The 19,534-nt window shown below is 54.1% G+C and overlaps 2 protein-coding genes and 1 long non-coding RNA gene across 8 annotated transcripts; 1 reads left to right on the forward strand and 2 right to left on the reverse strand.

Annotated features, from left to right (window-relative positions):
- Nucleotides 1-96: 96 nt before the first annotated feature.
- Nucleotides 97-1,702, reverse strand: TSSK3 (testis specific serine kinase 3). The gene is made up of 2 exons (XM_004025376.4): nt 1,558-1,702; nt 97-814 (listed from the first exon to the last, which is right to left on the reverse strand). The coding sequence occupies exons 1-2, from the start codon at nt 1,700-1,702 to the stop codon at nt 153-155; spliced, it is 807 nt and encodes a 268-aa protein (XP_004025425.2). The 3' UTR covers nt 97-152.
- Nucleotides 1,703-2,312: 610 nt separating this feature from the next.
- On the forward strand, nt 2,313-16,050 carry FAM229A (family with sequence similarity 229 member A). Of its 5 annotated transcripts, none has more exons than XM_019014604.4 (6): nt 2,453-2,674; nt 5,752-5,824; nt 12,311-12,405; nt 12,644-12,898; nt 13,188-13,303; nt 15,843-16,050. In XM_019014604.4, exons 3-5 carry the CDS (start codon nt 12,356-12,358, stop codon nt 13,264-13,266), a joined length of 384 nt encoding a protein of 127 aa, XP_018870149.1. In that variant the 5' UTR covers nt 2,453-2,674; nt 5,752-5,824; nt 12,311-12,355; the 3' UTR covers nt 13,267-13,303; nt 15,843-16,050. The 5 variants fall into 5 exon arrangements, with proteins under 5 accessions (XP_018870142.1, XP_004025428.1, XP_018870149.1 ...); XM_019014611.4 differs by having other exon boundaries at nt 13,188-13,272; XM_055391075.2 differs by lacking the exon at nt 15,843-16,050 and adding an exon at nt 15,685-15,732.
- On the reverse strand, nt 3,076-12,922 carry LOC129534359 (uncharacterized). 2 transcript variants are annotated; one of them, XR_010131754.1, is made up of 3 exons: nt 12,853-12,922; nt 11,708-11,798; nt 3,076-11,048 (listed from the first exon to the last, which is right to left on the reverse strand). It is a non-coding gene; the product is annotated as an uncharacterized lncRNA (long non-coding RNA). The 2 variants fall into 2 exon arrangements; XR_008680924.2 differs by lacking the exon at nt 12,853-12,922 and adding an exon at nt 12,380-12,646.
- Nucleotides 16,051-19,534: the final 3,484 nt, after the last annotated feature.

Consider the following 19,534-nt stretch of genomic DNA (forward strand, 5'->3'; position numbering starts at 1 on the left):
AAGGAAAGAGTAGTAGTAAGGCTGGGGTAGATGTAGGTAAGTTTTAGGATAAGTAAACTTAAAGCGTAAAATATATATCACCATTTTAGAAGCGGGTTTTTGGGTTTGCTTTCTCCCCCTACTTTATTGGAGAGCACTTGCCATTGCTTTTATCAAGTGCTTGCTAGCCATGCATGCCAACTAACTTCTTCAATTGAAGGCCGGAGGATCATATCGGGTTCCAGGAGCCTCTTGAGCAGGTCCTGGCAATCGGCCGAGATGCTCAGATGAGTGGGGAAGGACACCCCCTTCTGCTGCTGCCACAGCATCTTGGGGATGTCTGTGTCGTCAAAAGGTAGGCTGGCACAGAGCATGACATACAGGACCACACCCATGCTCCAGACATCACCTTTTTTGCTATCGTGGGGAATACCCTGCAGCACCTCGGGGGCAGCATAGGCTGTACTGCCGCAGAAGGTCTGGCTCAGCTCCCAGCGTGACTTGGGCAACACCTTGGCAAAGCCAAAGTCAGTCAGCTTCAGGTTGAAGCCCTGCAACAAGGCGTTCTCACATTTGAGGTCCCGGTGGGCCACACCACAGCCATGGCAGTAGCGGATGGCCTCAACCATCTGACGGAAGAGGGCCTTGGCCCGGCTTTCAGGCAGTGGCCCCCCATTCAGCACGCAGTCAAAGACATCCCCTCCCTCAGCCAGCTCCATCACCAGGCAGATTTTCCCATCGGCAGACTCCAGCATCTCATACACCTGGATGATGTTCTTGTGGTCCAGGGTACGGATGATTTGGAGCTCCCGAGGGAGGAATCTTTGGATAAACTCTGAGGAAGTAAGGGGAGGAGAGATGGGCTGGCAGATCAGAAAGGCCCACCTCCTCACACCTGTCTCCTGCCTTCCAACTTCTGCCCACCTTGTCTGGGTCTTATTTCTTGGCTTTCTTAATGGTCTTAAATGTGTCTAGCTGCTTGGACATTGCAAAGAATGTTCACTTCTATTATTTTTGTCATTAGTATATCATTCAAAAGAAGCACTCCCCACCAGCCTTGTGGACTGTTGTGAGCAGTCTGTGAGACTGGATATCAAGGTGCTTTAGGGACTTTAGACAAAGCCACAGAATCACAAATTATAAGGCCTGATTTGTCCACAGGGTGGTGAGCCAGCTCCTCCCACCGCTGTCCCCTGACCCCACCATTCTTTCCATGAGCCCTGTCTTCCTTTTTCCCATCTCCACAGGCCTTGGCACCAGCCCCTGTTCTCTACTAGCCCTGGTTGTGGCCTCTGCCAGTCTCTGTTCCCCTGCCGGAAAGGAAAGCCTGGCTCAGGTTTTGCCTCTGAGGATCCTTCACCTCATGCCACATTCATCTTGCATTCTGGGGGGGTGTAATGTTCCTGGACTCCCAGAACCCCTCTGTTCCCCACTGACCCACTCCAGAGCTGCCATCGGGCTTGCTTGGTTCCAGGCCAGCGGGAGCAGGGAATGATCGAATGATCTAACGAACAGGAGGAAGCACCCACCCACCTCAGCCAGCCCTCCCTCCTTCCCTCCGAAGGGGCCCTGGCTCACCTTCTGGCCCTCCCATCTTGTCTATAACTTTAATTGCCACTTTTCTTTGGTGTTTTTTGGAAAATGCTTCTTTGACTTTTGAGTAGGTCCCTTCCCCAATGGTCTTGCCCAGCTGGTACCCATTGGAGAGCAGAAAGTCCTCCATGCTGTCTAGCGCCGCCTTCCTATCACCCTCTCAGCTCATGCTGCCTCTGAGAGGCAGCTCTACTCCACCATCGCCCTTGGCCTGCTCCTTTTCTCCCCAAGGACTTCATCCGCAGCCGCCCCCAGCGTTAGAACATTCTCTGTCTGGACACAGCGGCGGGTAGTGGGGAGGGACAGGGCCAGACATTTTTAAGCTCCGGTGCAATTGTGATGTAGATGCTGTGTGACCCTTGGCCAAAATGGGCAGTGCCCCTACCTGCCCTCACTACCACCACCAAACCCAGCCCGGATTAAGTCACCGCCGAGCCCGCCCCCGCGCCAGGCACTGAGTCGTAGTCCCGCTTGGGAGGGCGCTCCGCCGCGTCTGTGTGGGCCGGGAATGCGCGGCTCCTCGGCGTGGACGCCGCCTCGCGGCGGGTTGCCCTGGCCTGCTGCGCCCCCCTCGGGTGTCCGGGGTCTGCGCGACCCCGTCTCCAGGCGCCATGGCCAGAGCCCTCCAGTCCCCGATTCTGGCCCGCGCTGAGTGCCAGGGGCGGCAAGGGGCACCGTTGGGGGTTCTCCAGTGGGAGGAACGTGCTCTGTGAGGTCAGCGCGCCGCGGCCTGGGTCACAATGCTGCCCTCCTCGACGCCCGGGCCCTGGCACGCCACAGAGACCTGCCCGGCTCCGCCTGGACCGGAGCGTTCTCCCGCGGCCAGAGCTCGGGCAGCTGCTTCTAGCCTGGGACCGGTCTCAGCCGCCGGGAGGTGAGCGACGGCCCAGGGGTCGGGCGCGAGGCGGCGGCGCCCGGCGACCCGGGAGAGGCCTGACCGCCACTCCCCGCGCAGAGCGCCCCGGGGCTTGGACATGAGCACCCAGGAGCCCCCGCAGGGTCGGAGATTCCCCATTGAGGCCGGAGACTCCCGTGGCCTTGCCGCTGCCCCCGAGTCCCAGGACAGCCCGGAGGCGGTAGCGACGGAGCACAACCCGGTCAGGTAAGGCCCGCGCCCCACCCCCGCCTCCGCCCGTCCCGCGACCCCGCCCTCCGTCCCACTTGGCGCCCCCAGCAGTCAGGACCCCGCATCCACGTCCGGACCCCCGGGGACCCCAGGTGCACTCCCTGGTTGCGCCCCACAGGATGGGCCAAGCCCCTGCCTCAGCGGCCCCTGTCGCGCGCCGCTTTCCCCAGGCCGCTTCGTCGCTGCCCTGGATGCCACTGCCTGACGCTGCTGCACGTGCCCATCGACGTCTACCTCGCCATGGGTGGGAGCCCCCGGGCCCGCGCCACGTGAGTGCGCCTGCTCCCTGCGGCTCCGCGGGAGCTGGGCGGGAACGAGGCCCCCCGCGGGCCACCACGCTGAGGTCGCATGCGCCGAGCACGAGACAATGATGCACATTTTAAAATAAAAGAATGATGCACATTTTAATAAAGCACAGCATAAACTGTTCTTTCCACTCCGGGCTGGCAGTGTATGTCTATCCGTCGGGCCCACCAGCTGCTCTGCCCAGTCCAATAACACTTTCCCTTCCGCGGCCTCCTCGTTTGGACCCAGCCTTAGGGGCCCGCCCTTCCGCCTTTCAACCTACGCCACTTCACTCCTCTCATATCTTGCTGGTCCTGACCCCTCCTGGGCAGCCTTTCCCTTGGGCCCTGCCCTGGTCCATCTCTCTAACCCTCTCGTGATTCTCCGGTGAAATTCACATCACTTTGCTGGACCCTGGCAACCCACAGAAGCGGGGAACAGGAGGAAGAGGTGGACCGACAAGTAACATAGAATACAGCCATTGGTCACCCACACCAGGCTATCTATCTATATCTATCTATCTATCTATCTATATCTATCTATCTATCTAATCTATCTATCTATCTATCTATCTATCTATCTATCTATCTATCTATCTATCTATCATCTATCTATGAATGAGATGGAGTCTCGCTCTGTTTCCCAGGCTGGACTGCAGTGGCATGATCTCTGTTCACTGCAACCTCTGCCTCCCAGGTTCAAACAATTCTCCTGCCTCAGCCTCCCAAGTAGCTGGGACTACAGGTACCCGACCAGACCCATTTTAATCCTCTCGAGCGAGAAGTTCTGCGACAAAGTTCTGCGACTTGCTCTTTGTGGCCCTAGGTGCCTGGGACCTTCCTTATTGGAAGGCTTTGGAGCTGCCCCAGTCCATCCTGAGCCTTGGTTTCTCCCAGGACTGAAGTGATCATAAAAAGATTGGGGAAGAGGCCATTTGAAAAATGGTGGCTTGCCAGGCGCGGTGGCTCACGCCTGTAATCCCAGCACTTTGGGAGACCGAGGCAGGTGGATCACAAGGTCAGGAGTTGGAGACCAGCCTGGCCAACATGGCAAAACCCCGTCTCTACTAAAAATACAAAAATTAGCTGGGTGTGGTGGTACGCACCTGTAATCCCAGCCACTCGGGAGGCTGAGGCAGGAGAATTCCTTGAACCCAGGAGGCAGAGGTTACAGTGAGCTGAGATCATGCCACTGCACTCCAGCCTGGGCAACAGAGCAAGACTCTATCCAAAAAAAAAAAAAGAAAAAGAAAGACGTTGGTTTAACTTCCTATTTTACAGATGAGTGAACTGAGCCTTTGAGACTTACCCAAGGTCCCCCAATGAGAGTCTAGCACACTCCTCAGCATCCTGAGACCACATGCCCTAAGATCTGCCCTCGGAGGGGCCCATGACAGGAAGCCTGCCTGGAAGTGCTAGTATTTAAGCTAAACAACTATTTCCTACTTTCCAATTTGGCTTTAATGAGCCCGTATATTCTACTTTCCAATTTTGTTACGGGGGGAGTGTAACCTAAAGGTCAGGTTCAGTCTCCTGTCCCCTGAGATCTAAGGACAATTGATTCAACACCCTCCTCTAATCCTCATAGGGTAGAGAAGTCCAAGCTTTCCCTAGAGCACCTTAAAATTCCACGTCACCCAAAAGGGATACCCTTCTCAGTTTCCACATAAAATGCTCTCCCAGGCAGTCCCCATGTAGGAGGCTTACTAAAAGGGCCTATTTCCTCACTGGTTTAAAAAAAAAAAAAAAAGGCATCAGCTGGTCTCTTTGGACTCTGCCAGCCCCCAAATAGTGAATCCTTCTCATTCTTCCTTTTTTTCCATCTCTCCCACTTCCTTCTCCTCTCTTCTCAACCCTCCTTTCCTTAAAAAAAAAAAAAAAAAAAAAAAAAAAAATAGGCCAGGCATGGTGGCTCAGGCCTGTAATCCAAGCACTTTGGGAGGCTGAGGCAGGAGGATCACTTGAGCCCAGGAGTTCAAGACCAGCATGGAAAACAGCAAGATCCCATCTCTAAAAACAAAACAAAACAAAAAAACCAGGTATGTGGCGTGTGCCTGTGGTCCTAGCTACTGGGGAGCCTGAGGCAGGAGGATTGCTTGAGCCCAGGAGTTTGAGGCTGCAATGAGCCAAGGTCACACCACTGCACTCCAGCCTGAGCAACAGAGTGAGATCCTGTCTCTAAAAAAAATTAGGCTGGGCACGATGGATCACGCCTATAATCCCAGCACTTTGGGAGGCCAAGGCAGTTGGATCATGAGGTCAGGAGATGAAGAACATCCTGGCTAACACGGTGAAACCCCATCTCTACTAAAAATACAAAAAAATTAGCCAGGCGTGGTGGCGGGCACTTGTAGTCCCAGCTACTCGGGAGGCTGAGGCAGGAGAATGGTGTGAACCCGGGAGGTGGAGCTCGCAGTGAACTGAGATCGCACCACTGCACTCCAGCCTGGGTGACAGAGTGAGACTCCATCTCAAAAAAAAAAAAAAATTTAGAAACCAGTTACTGCCACGTCCCACGTACCTGATTTGTGAGGGATACAAAGATTCTAGATGCAGTCCTTGCCAATGGGGCTAGTTAGCTCTAGAATGTCCATGAGCAAGAGAAAGGGCATTCCCTTTGGGGAGGAAGCATTGTGGGTAAAGGCCTGGAGGCAGGAAAGTGAAGGACAATTTCAAGAAACTCAGTTCATCAATTTTCATCAACACCTTCCTGGGCCATGCCTGGTACTGAGAACCCAGGCCTGAATCTGACATCATTTTCCCTTTCAGAGCATAGAATGCAGGGGATCCAGGAATGGGTTAACAGAAGAGAAGCTGGATCAAGGAGACCTTTGCGTACCAGGTGAAGGAGTATGAACTTTGTTCTGCAGGCAGGCAGAGTACCACAGGCTCCTACCTGGGTCACTTCATTCTCCTATTTCTCTTCTCTTCCATCCTGTTCTCTGTTTCTTCTTACTCCTTTCCACTGGAAGAGCCACTGGCCGAAACTAGTGCTGAGTTCAAGTCCTGACTCTGCTGTTTTTCTAACTGTGCAGTCTTGAGCTAGTTACTTAGCCCCTCTGAGCCTCCATCTTCAAATCTGTAAAATAGGGCTAATTGACACCTGGTAGAAAGTTTCAGTAAGGACCTGTATGTATAGCACCATACAGGAATCACTGCCACAGCTACCACTTGATAAGCAAGAGAGACTGCTACGGCTGCTGCTCCTACCTTTGGCTTCAAGGGACAGCAGAGAGCCAGACAGCCAAAGACACTGTCCCCAGGGGTTGGGTGATGTCCAGTCCTGAAGAGGGCTGAGGAAACCCTCTTGCCTCTCTCTGCCAGCTTCCTAGCAGTTCTGTTCAGGAGCCTAAGAACTTGGTGGGGGGATTGGGGGCAGGGGAATTTCCAGGGGAATCCCCAGGTGGAAAAGACAGAGCTGCCTCCCTCACCCTAAAGGGTACATCTGTCCCTGGACCCCAGTGCAGGACCCAATGCAGATCCCAGCCTTACTCTCTGGGCCTGAGGAATGGGGAGGGGCCAGGCAAAGGGGGATGCTCAAATCACTGCCTTCCCTGACTTATTTCCCAGACACCTTATTAGCCAGCCCCTCCCTAAGGGACCCCCTTTTAGAAGGAGGGGGCGAAGTACAGATGGACCCCCCAGGTTACCATGGAGACAGCAGGGAAAGGGTTGCTGTATCACCATGGCAATAATTGACGTCAGCGCTACCCTTTCCCATCGCTTGATATGAGAGGGGGACAGCCACCCCAACCACAAGCAAATCCCCCACAAATCCTCCTCCTCTTACTGAGCCAATCAACCAGGGGGGTCGCCAGACTTAATATAGCACAGGAGTTAAAAGCACAGACTCTTGATGTCAGTCAAAGCTTGGTTCAAATCCTCATTCTGCCTCATCCTAGCCGTGTGAATTTGAGCAAGTTCTTTAACCCTTTGAAGTCTCATAGGTGCCATGGGAATAAATAAGCTATGTGCCTCCAAGGATTACATGAGGATGACATGGGATCATGCAGGTAACAGGCGTGGGGTGTGCCTCACCCGAACTGTACATTGGCATTAGGGACGGTCAAGAATCCTACTCACCACCTTGAAACTTGTCAGGGGATTGTGGACCTCCAGATACAGACTCACACCCCCTAGAGGGCCCCCAGGACTTACAAGGACTGGGCCTCAGGGTTTGAGCATCTCAGGATTTGGGGGTCTCAGAGTGGTCCTGGAAACAGTGGAATTTCCAGGCTCTGAGGAAACCCCAGATGCCACTTTCCCTGAAACCTCATCACATCCGGACTTGGACCCAACTTTCCCTTCTCCTCCCCTCTGCCTTGTCCTAGGCCTTATTAGCAGCCTTCTACCTCTTAGGGGCCTCCATCTGCTCCTCTAAGAAAAAGGATGGGTGCCCAGGCATGGTGGCTTATGCCTGTAATCCCAGCACTTTGGGAGGCTAAGGTGGGCAGACCTCTTGAGGCCAGGAGTTTGAGACCAGCCTGGGCAACATGGCAAAACCGTGTCTCTACAAAAAAAAAAAAAAAAAAAAAAAAAAAATAGCCAGGCGTGGTGGCACATGCCTGTAGTCCCAACTATTTGGGAAGGTGAGGCGGGAGGATCACCTGAGTTCAGGAGGTTGAGGTTGCCATGAGCCAAGATCATACCACTGCACTCCTGGCTGGGCAACAGAGTGAGACTCTGTCTCAAAAATAAAAAAGAAAGGGAAAGAGAGAAAGAAAGAAAGAAAAGAGAGATAGAGAAAGGAAGAAAGGATGAAAGGAAGGAAAGAAGAAAAAAAAGAAAGAAAGAAAGAAGAAAAGGAAGGAAGCAAGGAAAGAGAGAGAAAGAAAAAGGACAGTAAGGAAGGGAGGAAGGGAGGAAAGGAGGGAAGGAAAAAGGAAAGGGAAACGAAGGACAGAAAGAAAAGAAAAAGGATGAGGCCAGTGCAGTGGCTCACACCTGTAATCCCAGCACTCTGGGAGGCTGAGGCAGGTGTATCTTTTGAACACAGGAGTTCAAGACCAGCCTGGACAACATGGCGTCTCTACAAATTAAAAAATATTAGCCGGGTGTGGTAGCGTGTGCTTGTAGTCCCAGCTACTCAGGAGGCTGAGCTAGGAGGCTCGCTTGAGCCTGGAAGGTCAAGGCTACAGTGAGCTGAGATCATGTCACTGCATGAATAAAAGAAAAAAAGATGGCCAGGCGCAGTGGTTCACACCTGTAATCCCAGCACTTTGGGAGGCCGAGGCAGGCAGATCACAAGGTCAGGAGTTCAAGACCAGCCTGACCAAAATGGTGAAACCCCGTCTCTACTAAAAATACAAAAATGAGCCAGACATGGTGGCGTGTGCTTGTAATCCCAGCTACTCAGGAGGCTGAGGCAGGAGAATCGCTTGTACCCGGGAGGTGGACGTTGCAGTGAGCTGAGATCGTGCCACTGCACTCCAGCCTGGGTGACAAAGTGAGACTCTGTCTCAAAAAAAAAGAAAAAAGAAAAAAGACAAAGGATGGATGAGCGACTGCAGGTACAGTCACCACGGGCATATGGGTGGTCCAGCTCCCACTGCCCTCCCCACCCACCGTTAGGGTAGGAAGACCAGAATCATTCTCATTCCCTCCCTCTTCCCTGACTCCAGTACAGGCAACCACAGTTCAGTCTGCCCCAAATCCACTGCCACTGCCCTGAGTCAGGCCCCCCTTACTACTCACCCAATTATTCCAGCAGCTCCCTGCCAGGTTACCCTCCTTCCTTCCTCGCTTGATTCCTCCAATCCAGAATTATTTTATAAAGACCACAAATGCAGCTGGGTCAGTTTCCTATTTAAACCTCATCAATGGCTTCTTCACATCACTTGTGCAGCCACACTGGACACCTTTCAAATCATCACAAAACATTCCTCCCACCTTAAGTACACCATCCCTTCTGCCTGGAATAGCTTCCCCTGACCCCACAGATCACCCTCAAAGACGGTTCCCCTGACCACCATCCTTAGGGCCTGCATGACCACTGTGTTGCCTTCAGTGTCCGTATCTATTCCTGATCTCAGCTTAATGCCTGTCTTCCCCATTACATGACAGGGGCCAGGGGCTGGACTGTCCTCCTCCTGACATCCCCAGGATCTAGAACAGGAGGGCTCAGGAATCTGCAGATTAGACTAGTTTGTGAATGACTGCTTGCAATGTCCACAGAGGAGAGGCCTTGGTGCTGTGAGGAGAAGAAATAGCAGAGCCACCTGCCTGGCTGGGAGTTTGGAAATGGCTCTCATGAGGAATGGACGCTTGAACTGAAGGATGAGAAGCTGTTACCCAGGCAAAGACGGAGGAATGCCCCAACACTGGGGTTGGCAGGGGCATGGGTTGGGTGAACTTGATGCTAAAGACATGGTGCAGGGAGACATATTCCTATTTTGGAAAGACACACCCAGCTGCCCTATAGGAACAGACCACATAGGGGATTGAGAGTGGCAGCAGGGAGACAGGTCAGGAGGCTGCTGCAGGAGGTGAAAGGTGATGGGCCCTTGGCTCAAGTGTTGGTGGCGGAAATGGAGAGAAGCTATGGGATTTTAGGTACGTCCTGAAAGGACAGGTTTTCATAGCTGCTTGAGGATGAAAAGGGTGAGAGAAGCTGGGCACGGTGGCTCACACCTGTAATCCCAGCACTGGGAGGCCGAGGAGGGTGGATCATGAGGTCAGGAGTTCAAGACCAGCATGGCCAACATGGTGAAACCCCATCTCTACTAAAAATATAAAAATTAGCCGGGCATGGTGGTGCACGCCTATAGTCCCAGCTACTCAGGAAGCTGAGGCAGGAGAATTGCTTGAACCCGGGAGGCAGAGGTTGCAGAGAGCCGAGATTGCACCACTGCACTCCAGCCTGGGCGACACAGCAAGACTCTGTCTCAAAAAAAAAAAAAAAAAAAAAAAAAGGGCGAGAGAGGGCAGAATCTAGAACCAAGTCCAGATTTCAGGTTCAGACAACTGGGAGATGGCTAAGCTGGGGAACATGGAGGGAGGGCAGGTATGCAGCCTGTTTCCTGAGAGGTGGGACATCCAGCAGGAGGGGTCCAGGAGGCAGGTGTGGGGTTGGGGAGAGGGCTGGACTGAGAAAGAGACATGAGTTTCTGACATGGGCTGGACACTGAAGGCATGGGAGCTGATGAGACTCCCTGGGGACAGACTGTAGCAGGCCTGGGAACAACCATGATTAGGCAGTGAGCAAAGGATAAGAAATTTGCCATGTGGCAGCAACCCATAAGATAGCAAGAAAATCAAAAGTGCACAGTGTCCAGAAATACAAGGGCCTAAAAGTATCTGAAAGAGGAAGGAGTATTTGTGTCAAAGCTGGCCACTGCTAAGGGGTCAAGGCAGATAAAGACTTTTAAGCATCCCTTGGATTTAGCAACAAGGAGGTCAGCAGTGACCTTGGCAGGCTGTTCCTGTGGAATGGTGGGGGAGGAAGCCAGATTGCAGGGGCTGAGTGAGGAAGTAGAAACAACGTGTGTATACAACTCCTTCAAGAATGTTGGCTGCAGAGGGGAGCTGGCGAAGGATGTGGAGTTGAGGGAGGGCTTTCTTTTTTTCAAAGATATGAAAGACTAGAGCCTGTTTGTCTGCCTATGGGAAGAAGCCATCAGGGAGGGTGAGGCTGAAGATAAGGAAAAATGGTTGAAGACAGGGAAAAAAGGAAGGGATTAAGGGAAGGAGAGTCCTCAAGGAGGAAAAACAGATTAAATTCCCAAATATGGCTGCAGAACTTGGGGGGCAAGTCAGGGCCTGTACTGGGCTCTGGGGGCTCAGAACAGCTGCCCACTCTCCCCGGCAGCCAGCGTGAGTCACTGGGGGGGAAATAGCCCAAACTGGCAGTGTGGGAAGGGGAGCTGGGCCAGCATGTTCCTTAGGATCCCCAGGGGTCAGGGAGGAGCAGGGCCCAGCCTGGGCTCTGAGCCCTGAACCCCAAGCCGAGCTGGACAAGGACACACAGAAGGGCTGTCTCACCTTTTGTAGGAGCAGGCAGGGTTGTAGAAAGCCTAGGTTTTACTTTTGGCTTTTCACTGCCCGATTGTGAACCTCAGTTTCCTCTTCTGCAAAAAGAGAGGGTTAAACAGATCAAGGGCTTTTCAGTTTTGGGGAAGGAAAGTGTCAGGACTTTGCTGACAGTTTAGGGAGTCCTGGAGCCCCAGCAGCCTCCTGAACTAGAGTTGGCTGAGGAGCTGCCATTTAAGCATGCATAGAATTAGGGAAAAGGCTCCCATGAAAGCCATGGGGAGCAGGTCAGGGTGCGCCTAAGCCTGGGAGAAGAGGAGGCCCTTTGAGGCGTGATTTGTGCCTGAGCACACCATCAGGAGTGTGGGAGGCCAGCCAGGAGTGGTGGCTCATGCCTGTAATCCCAGCACTTTTGGGAAGCTGACTGGGAGGGGGGCAGATTGCTTGATCCCAGGAGTTTGAGACCAGCCTAGACAACATGGCAAAACTGTCTCTACAAAACAAAACAAACACACACACACACACACACACACACACACAAATTAGCTGTACTTGGTGGTGCAGGCCTGTGGTTCCAGCTGCTGCAACCCCAGCAATCCTCCAGCTAATGCAGGAGGACTGCTAGGGCCCTAGGAGGTCGAGGATGCAGTGAGCAGTGATTGTGCCACTGCACTCCAGCCTGGGTGCCAGAGTTGAGACCCTGTCTCAAAAAAAAAAGAAAAAAGAAAATAAAAAAAGGTTGGGCATGGTGGCTCACCTGTAATCCTAGACTTGAGAGGCCAAGGCCGGTGATTCACTTGAGCTCACGAATTCAAGACTAGCCTTGGCTACATAGTGAAACCCTGTATCTACAAAAAAATACAAAAAATTAGCCAGGTGTGGTGGTGAGTGCCTATAGTACCAGTTACTTGGGGGGCTGAGGCAGGAGGATCGTTAGAGCCTAGGAGGTCGAGGCTGCAGTGAGCTATGATCGCCCCACTGCACTCCAGCCTGGATGACAAAGTGAGATCCTGTCTCAAAAAAAAAGTGTGTGAGCAGGGGCTGGAAGCCCTAGGTGGGATGAGGAAGGGTTTCTCCAATGGGCAGCTGACCTTCCTGTCCCTGGCCCCCTCCTGCTGCCTCTGTCTGTCCTTGCACTTCTGTCCTTGACCCTGGGGAGGAGTGTCTCTGGGGAACTTGGAGATCTGGTGACCAGCCCCCTCCCACTGAAGCGGCTAGTGGGGGCAGACTACACTAGACCTCACGAGAGAGACCAGCTCTGCCCCCAACCCCTCTGCCAGCTGACGCCTCCTGGCCTTCTGCTAAAAACAGCCGGGCCCGGGGGGAATATGGGTTTTCAGGCCTCCCCCTCCTCGCCCAGGCAGGTATTAAAGAGGCCGAAGTCGGGCCAGACCGGCTGGACACCATGCTATTCACCGAGACTGCTCACTTCGTCGTGAATTTTCTTCTGTCCCGGTGAGGGGGCCCGAGGGAGGGCGCCAGCTGGATAAAGCGCCCTGGTCTGGCAGCTGGGGGAGGAGGCACTCAGGTCCTTGGGAAGGCGCCAGTGGGGGCCTCCAGTCCCTTTCCACGTCCCTCTAAATCGACCAGGAGTGACCCCGGCCCGTGCCCTGCCTCGTCCGATCGGAGGCAACTTCCTCCTCCCCGCCTGTCGTGTTCTCCTGGGGTGACCGCTGTCCCATCTCCCCCGCAGGCGGCCCCAGGCCACGGCCCCGCACCGCCTGGACCAGGAGTTGTGTTTCTGGGGCAGCCGGGGCCCGGTCTTGCCGGCGCCCGCCGCCCGCCGCAGCCTGGGCGACTACTGGCTGAGCCCGCAGCGCCGCCACCTTCCGGGTGCCGCCTGGCGCTGGCCCGCACGCAACCTGTTACTGCTACCCCCGGCCACCGGCCTGGCCGACGTACCCTCGGCGCGCTGGCCCAGCTGCTACGGCGCGCGCCCGAGACTCACGTGAGTGCGCCGGGAGGGGCGGCGCGAGGGCCCGGGGAGTAGACGGGGTGACGGGGGCCTATGCGAAGGGGCGAGGTCTAAGGAAGGGGCGGGGTCTAAGGAAGGGGCGGATCCAGAGCCGAGGATCCGGGCCTGGGGGCGAGGGGAGGGGGCGGAACTGGGTGGGAAGGGCGGGGTCTGAGGGCGACCGGGAGCGGAAGGAAGGGGCGGGGCTAGGCGGAGTGGGCGCAGACCCGGAGGGAAGGGAGACTTGCCCCAATCCCGTCTTCCCGATTTCCCTTCCCTCCAGGTGGAAGCACCGGTGGCAGAATATTAACTACTATTTTCTGGGCAAAAGGAAGCGACATCTAGTTCCCTTGCGCTCGTGAGAGCCGGTGAGGGGCGTGGCCACAGAGGGCGCTTTAGGTGGGCGGGGGCTCGCGGAGGGGCGGGTCTTGGGCGGGGCCTAGCTAGAGGCGTGGGGGAGGGGCGAGGCCCGAGCACGAGGTTGCCCTGCTGCAGTCGCGGCCTGCGAGGCTCCAGGACCCTGTGCAGATGAGCCGCAGTCAGAGGGGCCCCGAGTGCAGGGCGTGGTCTTTGCAGGGTTATTTTTCCCCGCTCTTCTTGGGCTGACACAAACATACTTTTAAAAAGATTGACAAATTTGACTATGTTGAAATTTCTGTTTGTCAGAAGACATCCCCAAAAAAGTAGAGGAGCCCCAAATAGGACTCCTCAACAATAATACCAGCTCTGTGCCCGGTGCAGGGAGTCGGGGACCAGGAAAGTGGTGCACTTGGGTGGGCACCAACTGGGTCAGCCCCAGAGCAAAGGTGACTCCAGCCCTGGGCCTAGAGGCGAAGCTGAATGACCAAGGGAAGGGAAGCTCGGGGTCAGTTTGAAGGGCCCTGTCGTGGTGATCATCCTGTGTGTCTGTGTTCACATTTCGGTGCATCTCTGAAAGTCTGTACCACCTCTGAGTGTGGTTCTGTTTCTGTGTGTTCTATCTCTGATCTATGTGTCTATTTAGTCAACGAATATTTATCAAGGGCTTGGCCAGGTGTGGTGGCTCACACCTGTAATCCCAGCACTTTGGGAGGCTTAGGGGGGCAGATTGCTTGAGGCCAGGAGTTCTAGACCAGCCTGGGCAACATGGCGAAACCCCGTCTCTACTAAAAATACGAAAAATGAGCTAGGCGTGGTGGCGTGCACCTGTAGTCCCAGCTACTCAGGAGGCTTAGGTGGGAGAATCACTTGAGCCCAGGAGGCAGAGGTTGCAGTGAGCCAAGATCGCACCACTGCACTCCAGCCTGGGCAATACAGCAGACCTTGTCTCAAAAAAAACAAAAACAAAACAATTATTTATCAAGGGCATATTTTAGTGATTTGTGACAGGTTTATACACTGAGTTAATCACTGGGTTTACACTGGTGAAGCAAACAGTTGAGGTCCCTGCCCTCATGGGACATACATTCTGGTGGGGAGACAGGCCATAAACTGGAGAGAGAAACAGTGTGTTATGTGTGAGAACAACAGGGCTGGGTCAGGTGCTACTTGATATGGGATGGGCAGGGACTTGGTCTTTTTTTGAGGGGGCAGGGGGACGGAGTCTTGCTCTGTCGCCCAGGCTGGAGTGCAGTGGCGCAATCTCGGCTCACTGCAAGCTCCGCCTCCCGGGTTCACGCCATTCTCCTGCCTCAGTCTGCCACCACGCCCGGCTGATTTTTTGTATTTTTAGTAGAGACGGGGTTTCACCATGTTAGCCAGGATGGTCTCAATCTCCTGACCTCGTGATCCGCCCGCCTTGGCCTCCCAAAGTGCTGGGATTACAGGCGTGAGCCACCGCGCCAGGCTGGGACTTGGTCTTGTTCACAGGTCTAGAACAGTGCCTAACACATAGCTGGGGCACAGTAAATGCTGAGAGAATGCATGCGTTGTCAGGAGGTCACTTCTGAGGAGGCAAGTCTTAAACGAGGCTAGCAAGGATGGTCAGCCACTTCCAGAGCTTGGGAAGAGTGTTCTTGGTGGACGGAACAGTGTAGTCTTGTTGGTAACCACTTGCCTCTGGCTCTCTGTGCCTGGAGAATAGTGTTTCTGTGTCTTTTTTGTCTGTAGTCTCTGTGATCCTGGGAGCCCTGGGGCCAGTTTAAACAGGGCCCCATCAGGGTCTCTGGAAGTGAGGTCACTGCCCAGCAGATTCACCCCACTGGCTAACTCTGGCTTAACTGGCTGGGCCTGGCCATTCCCCTGGAAGCAACTCCTCCCCACAACAGCATCAGTCCCACGACCTCTGGCTCCTTCCCAGGGCAGCATCCTGCAGTCCGGAAGGAAGTTCTTCGTCCTGTCTAACCACAGACCCCGCTGAGGCAACCCCAGCCTTTTCCTCTCATTCTGCCTTGTGGGCAGAAGGGAGGAGATGGGCTGACCCTTCAGCAACGGGTCCTGGCCTAGACGGAGAGCCCAGTAAAGACCTGACAGAGTGGGGGTGACAACACCCTGCAGCCTCGGGGAAGTGAACTTCAAAGGGCAGAAATAATCACTCATCTCAGAAGCTTCTTTGGCATCCATTATCTCATTTAATCAATTAACACCTACTTTATAGACGGAAACTCAAGCAGGCCCAGGGAGGGAAAACAGTGGCAGAACTGGGACCAGAATCCAGGCCTCTTGATAAAATAGTAATAATTAATATTATTGCACATTTACTCACTGCCAGGTACTGTGCTAAAACTTTGCATGCATTGTCTTCTTTAAGCCTCATCACATCCCCATGAGGTGGGTACCCTCATTATTCCTGTTGTCCTCAGATGAGAAGGCGGAGGCTCAAAGCTGTCAAATGACTTGTCCAAAGACACCCAGGCAGTTCACGGCAGGACAGAATTTGAGCCCAGGCAGTCTGGCGTGCTGAGCCATGCTCCCTGTGCCCTGGGATTCGGGAGGATTGTCACAGATGTCTACTTTCCAGGGACTTGGGGAGACAGGCTTCAGGCTCTATCACATGAGGATCCTGGGGCCGACTTGTGCCAAGGCTGGGCTGAGAGGGAAGATGGGCTGGACGCACAGCGTAATCCTGAGTCCCCTCTCTGTGGATGACGATGAGTTACCTTTGCCGTCCCTCCTGCGATCTTTGTGGTTCTGCCCTTCATTCTCCAAATAAAATCTCTGTGGCCTCACTCTGGCTATCTCTACTTTGAGGGGATGATCTCGGTTTTTCCCATTGACACACACTGAGTTGAGCAAACCTACAGGGCTGGAAGAGCTTCTGCCATCACCCCTTGACCTTCCCACCATGCCCACCCCACCCATGAGCTCCTTGGGGGGATACTGGATGAAAAAGGCCTGGTTCCTCCTCTCCTGACTCTCAAAGTGCCACAGAAAGAGGAGACATGCACCAGCTGAGTACAGTGTCACAGGAGGGTGACATTAGTTTGGAGCACAGTGGGTCATCTGGTGGGTCAGGAAAGTCTTCTGGAGGGGTCCCTGGAGCTGGATCTTGACAGGTGGGCGGGCACTGGGGTGCACATGCCCGGGGAGCTATATTCCAGGCAGAGGGCACAGCGTGGAGAAAGGTTTGGGGATTTGTGAGACTGCCAGCCAAGCGGGCTCTCCCTAAAATGAGGCCAGCCAGGGCATAGCTTCAAAGACCTTGAAAGCCAGTACAAGGGGTTATCCAGGCAGAAACAGGGAGTCATGAACAGGTTTAAAGCAGGGGAGGGGCTGGGTGCGGTGGCTCATGCCTGTAATCCCAGCACTTTGAGAGGCTGAGGTGGGTGGATCTCTTGAGGTAAGGAGTTCGAGACCAGCCTGGCCAACACAGTGAAACCCCATCTCTACTAAAAATACAAAATAGCTGGGAGTGGTGGCGTGCACCTGTAATTCCAGCTACTCGGGAGGCTGAGGCAGGAGAATCACTTGAACCCAGGAGGTGGAGCTTATAGTGAGCCAAGATCACGCCACTGCATTCCAGCCTGGGCAACAGAGTGAGACTCTGTCTCAAAAAATAATAATAAATAAATAAATAAATAAATAAATAAATAAATAAATAAAGCAGGGGAGGGGTGCGGTCTGGCGATTGGTCCCTGGTCGTCAGCTAGGTCTGAGGCCTCAGGCACCTGTCCTTGTACCCTCTCTTACCCACTCTCCCAGGTCCTGTCCAGGACTGTGGCCTCGAGGGGTTTCCCCCAAGCCTCCGTGCAAAGGTCTGGCAGAGGTTGCTGATGGCTAGAGGAAAGAGCTGCCCTGACTCATCCACTCACTGCTCAACAGGAGCCCCCCTCCCTCACGCACATAAGACCCCCCTATGGGCCAGGCACGGTGGCTGACGCCTATAATCCCAGCACTTTGCGAGGCTGAGGCAGGCAGATCGCCTGAGGTCAGGAGTTTGAGACCAGTCTGGCCAATATGGCAAAACCCTGTCTTTACTAAAAATACAAAAATTAGTGGTGTTGGGCACCTGTAATCCCAGCTACTTGGGAGGCTGAGGCAGAATCACTTGAACCCAGGAGGCGGAGGTTGCAGTGAGCCGAGATCACACTACTGCAATCCAGCCTGGGCAACAAGAGCAAAACTCTGTCAAAACAAAACAAAAGAAACAAAAAAACCCTATGATCCATCCCCTGCCCTTTACGGGGCTCTCAGTCAAAGAAACAGGTGAGACTGGCAGCCAGGTGGGCTCCACCTCAAATAAGGCCAGCTCAGGGCAGCCCCATACCCAGCTCTCCAGAGCAGCAGCCACGTCCCTCCCTCCTCCAGCCCCTCTCCGTTCGCGCAGAACCTAGTCCCCATCTCTGGGGCTCTCTGCTCCCGGAATGTCTCTAGACTTCATCCTCTCCTCCTCTACCCTGTTCCCTCGCCTAGTTCAGGCCACCATTGCCTTTGTCTGGACGAGTCCAATTGACTTATCCCCGGGTTTCCTGCCTCCAACTCTGTCCTCTCTGATCTGTGTCCACTGGGGCCTGTTTGTCTGTTTTACAGGTCCCTATGGGACATCCAGGGTGACCTCCAAGGTCACCGGGAGTTCTGGACAAAGATCTAGGCTGGAGATAGAGACTTCAGAGTAGCATATAGATGAGCTCATAGATATAGGAGAGAGAAAAGAGAGAGAGAGGGGTGGTCGATGGTCTCATTTTTTCTCTCTCTCCAACACAGATTTCTCTCCAGGCCATAGATCTAATGACATCCCAAAGCCACCTTGGTTTAGCCTGGCCCAAACCGACCCCTCTTTTTCTATGTACACACCGCTGCTCTTCCCCAGCTTCCTCCGTGGTGCTTGACACGCCCTTCTGCCCATTTTCCCAAGCCAGACCTTCGGTCCCTCTCAGCCCTCCGATCTCCCCACTCCCACGTTGAGTCCTTCCCTGAGTCCTGTGGCTGCTGCTCCTGAACGTCCCCCGTGCTCCTTCCCTCTCCTTTCCTCTGCCTTTCAGTGGCATTTAACATGGTGGATCACTCACTCCTTCCGGAAGCTGTTTCTTCCCCCAGCCTTGAGGACACCCCTGCTCCTGGCTCACTGGCCATCAGCTGATCCCCTGATGGGAGTCTAAATGTCTTCTGCCTTCTTTTTTTTTTTTCTTTTAGAGATGGGGGTCTCACTACGTTGCCCAGGCTGGTCTCGAACTCCTGGGCTCAAGCAATCCTCCCGCCTCAGCCTCCCAAAGTGCTGGGATTACAGGCATGAGCCACCGCACCAAGCCTGGCTCTGCCTTCCCTTCTTGAGCCACTCTTTCTCTCTAGTGGATCCCATTGAGCCCTTTGGCTTCAAATTTGGGATCACCCCTGAACTATTACCTGGAGATGGAGCTTCTCCTCTGTAGTCCAGACTCATATATCCATTAACTGCCAGCCTGATGGCTCCATGGGGATTCTAACAGGCACCTGGAACTTCAACTCCAAGGCTACCCTCTTAAGCCCCGGCACTGAGAGCAGGGAGAACCATGAGCTCAAGACACGTGGGTGCTGGCCAACTCTCCCTTCCACTTGAGTTCAGGCCCCATCATCTCTGACCTCGATTACTGCAATAGCAGGGAAAGACAGCCAGGCAGAGGGGACTGCCTGTGCAAAGGCAGGAAGGAGAGCAAGGTTATGGCTTGACCAGAAGCCCAGAGTGTGTTGTGGGGCTCCGATAGCAAATACCTTAAATGTAAGGCTCGGGCTTGGTCCTGAGAGCAATAGGGAGCCACTGAAAGGTTAAAATCCAAGGGGAGCACATTTGTTTTTACACTTCTGTCACGCCTTCGTTCATTCCTCCCCTCATTTACTTTGTCTGTCAACAAATAGCTGCTGAGCACCCTCTATTAGAAAGTGACCCTGAGACAGTGGAGAATGTCTGGAGGGGCAGAACTGGTTGGCAGAGAGGTCAGTGAGAAGCTGATGACGTAGCCCAGCCCAGGTGAATGAAGGGTCTTCCACAGGGTGATGGGCATGGAGAGGAGCAATGAGCTGAGATCAGTCCAGGTTCCTGGCTTGGGCAGTGGAGGAGGTAAGTAAGGTGTGAGAGGTGCCGAGCCCAAAGCTCAGAGCGATGGAGTCTATGGTGGGAAGAGCCAGTCCTTCCTCCTGGGGACTCTGGAAAGCTCCTCAGGAGTGGCTTGATCTGGGTTTTAAAAGAAGAGTAGGCCGGGTGCAGTGGTTCACCCCTGTAATCCCAGCACTTTGGGA

Source organism: Gorilla gorilla, chromosome 1 (assembly GCF_029281585.2).
Source record: "Gorilla gorilla gorilla isolate KB3781 chromosome 1, NHGRI_mGorGor1-v2.1_pri, whole genome shotgun sequence".
Classification (NCBI taxonomy): Eukaryota; Metazoa; Chordata; class Mammalia; order Primates; family Hominidae; genus Gorilla; species Gorilla gorilla.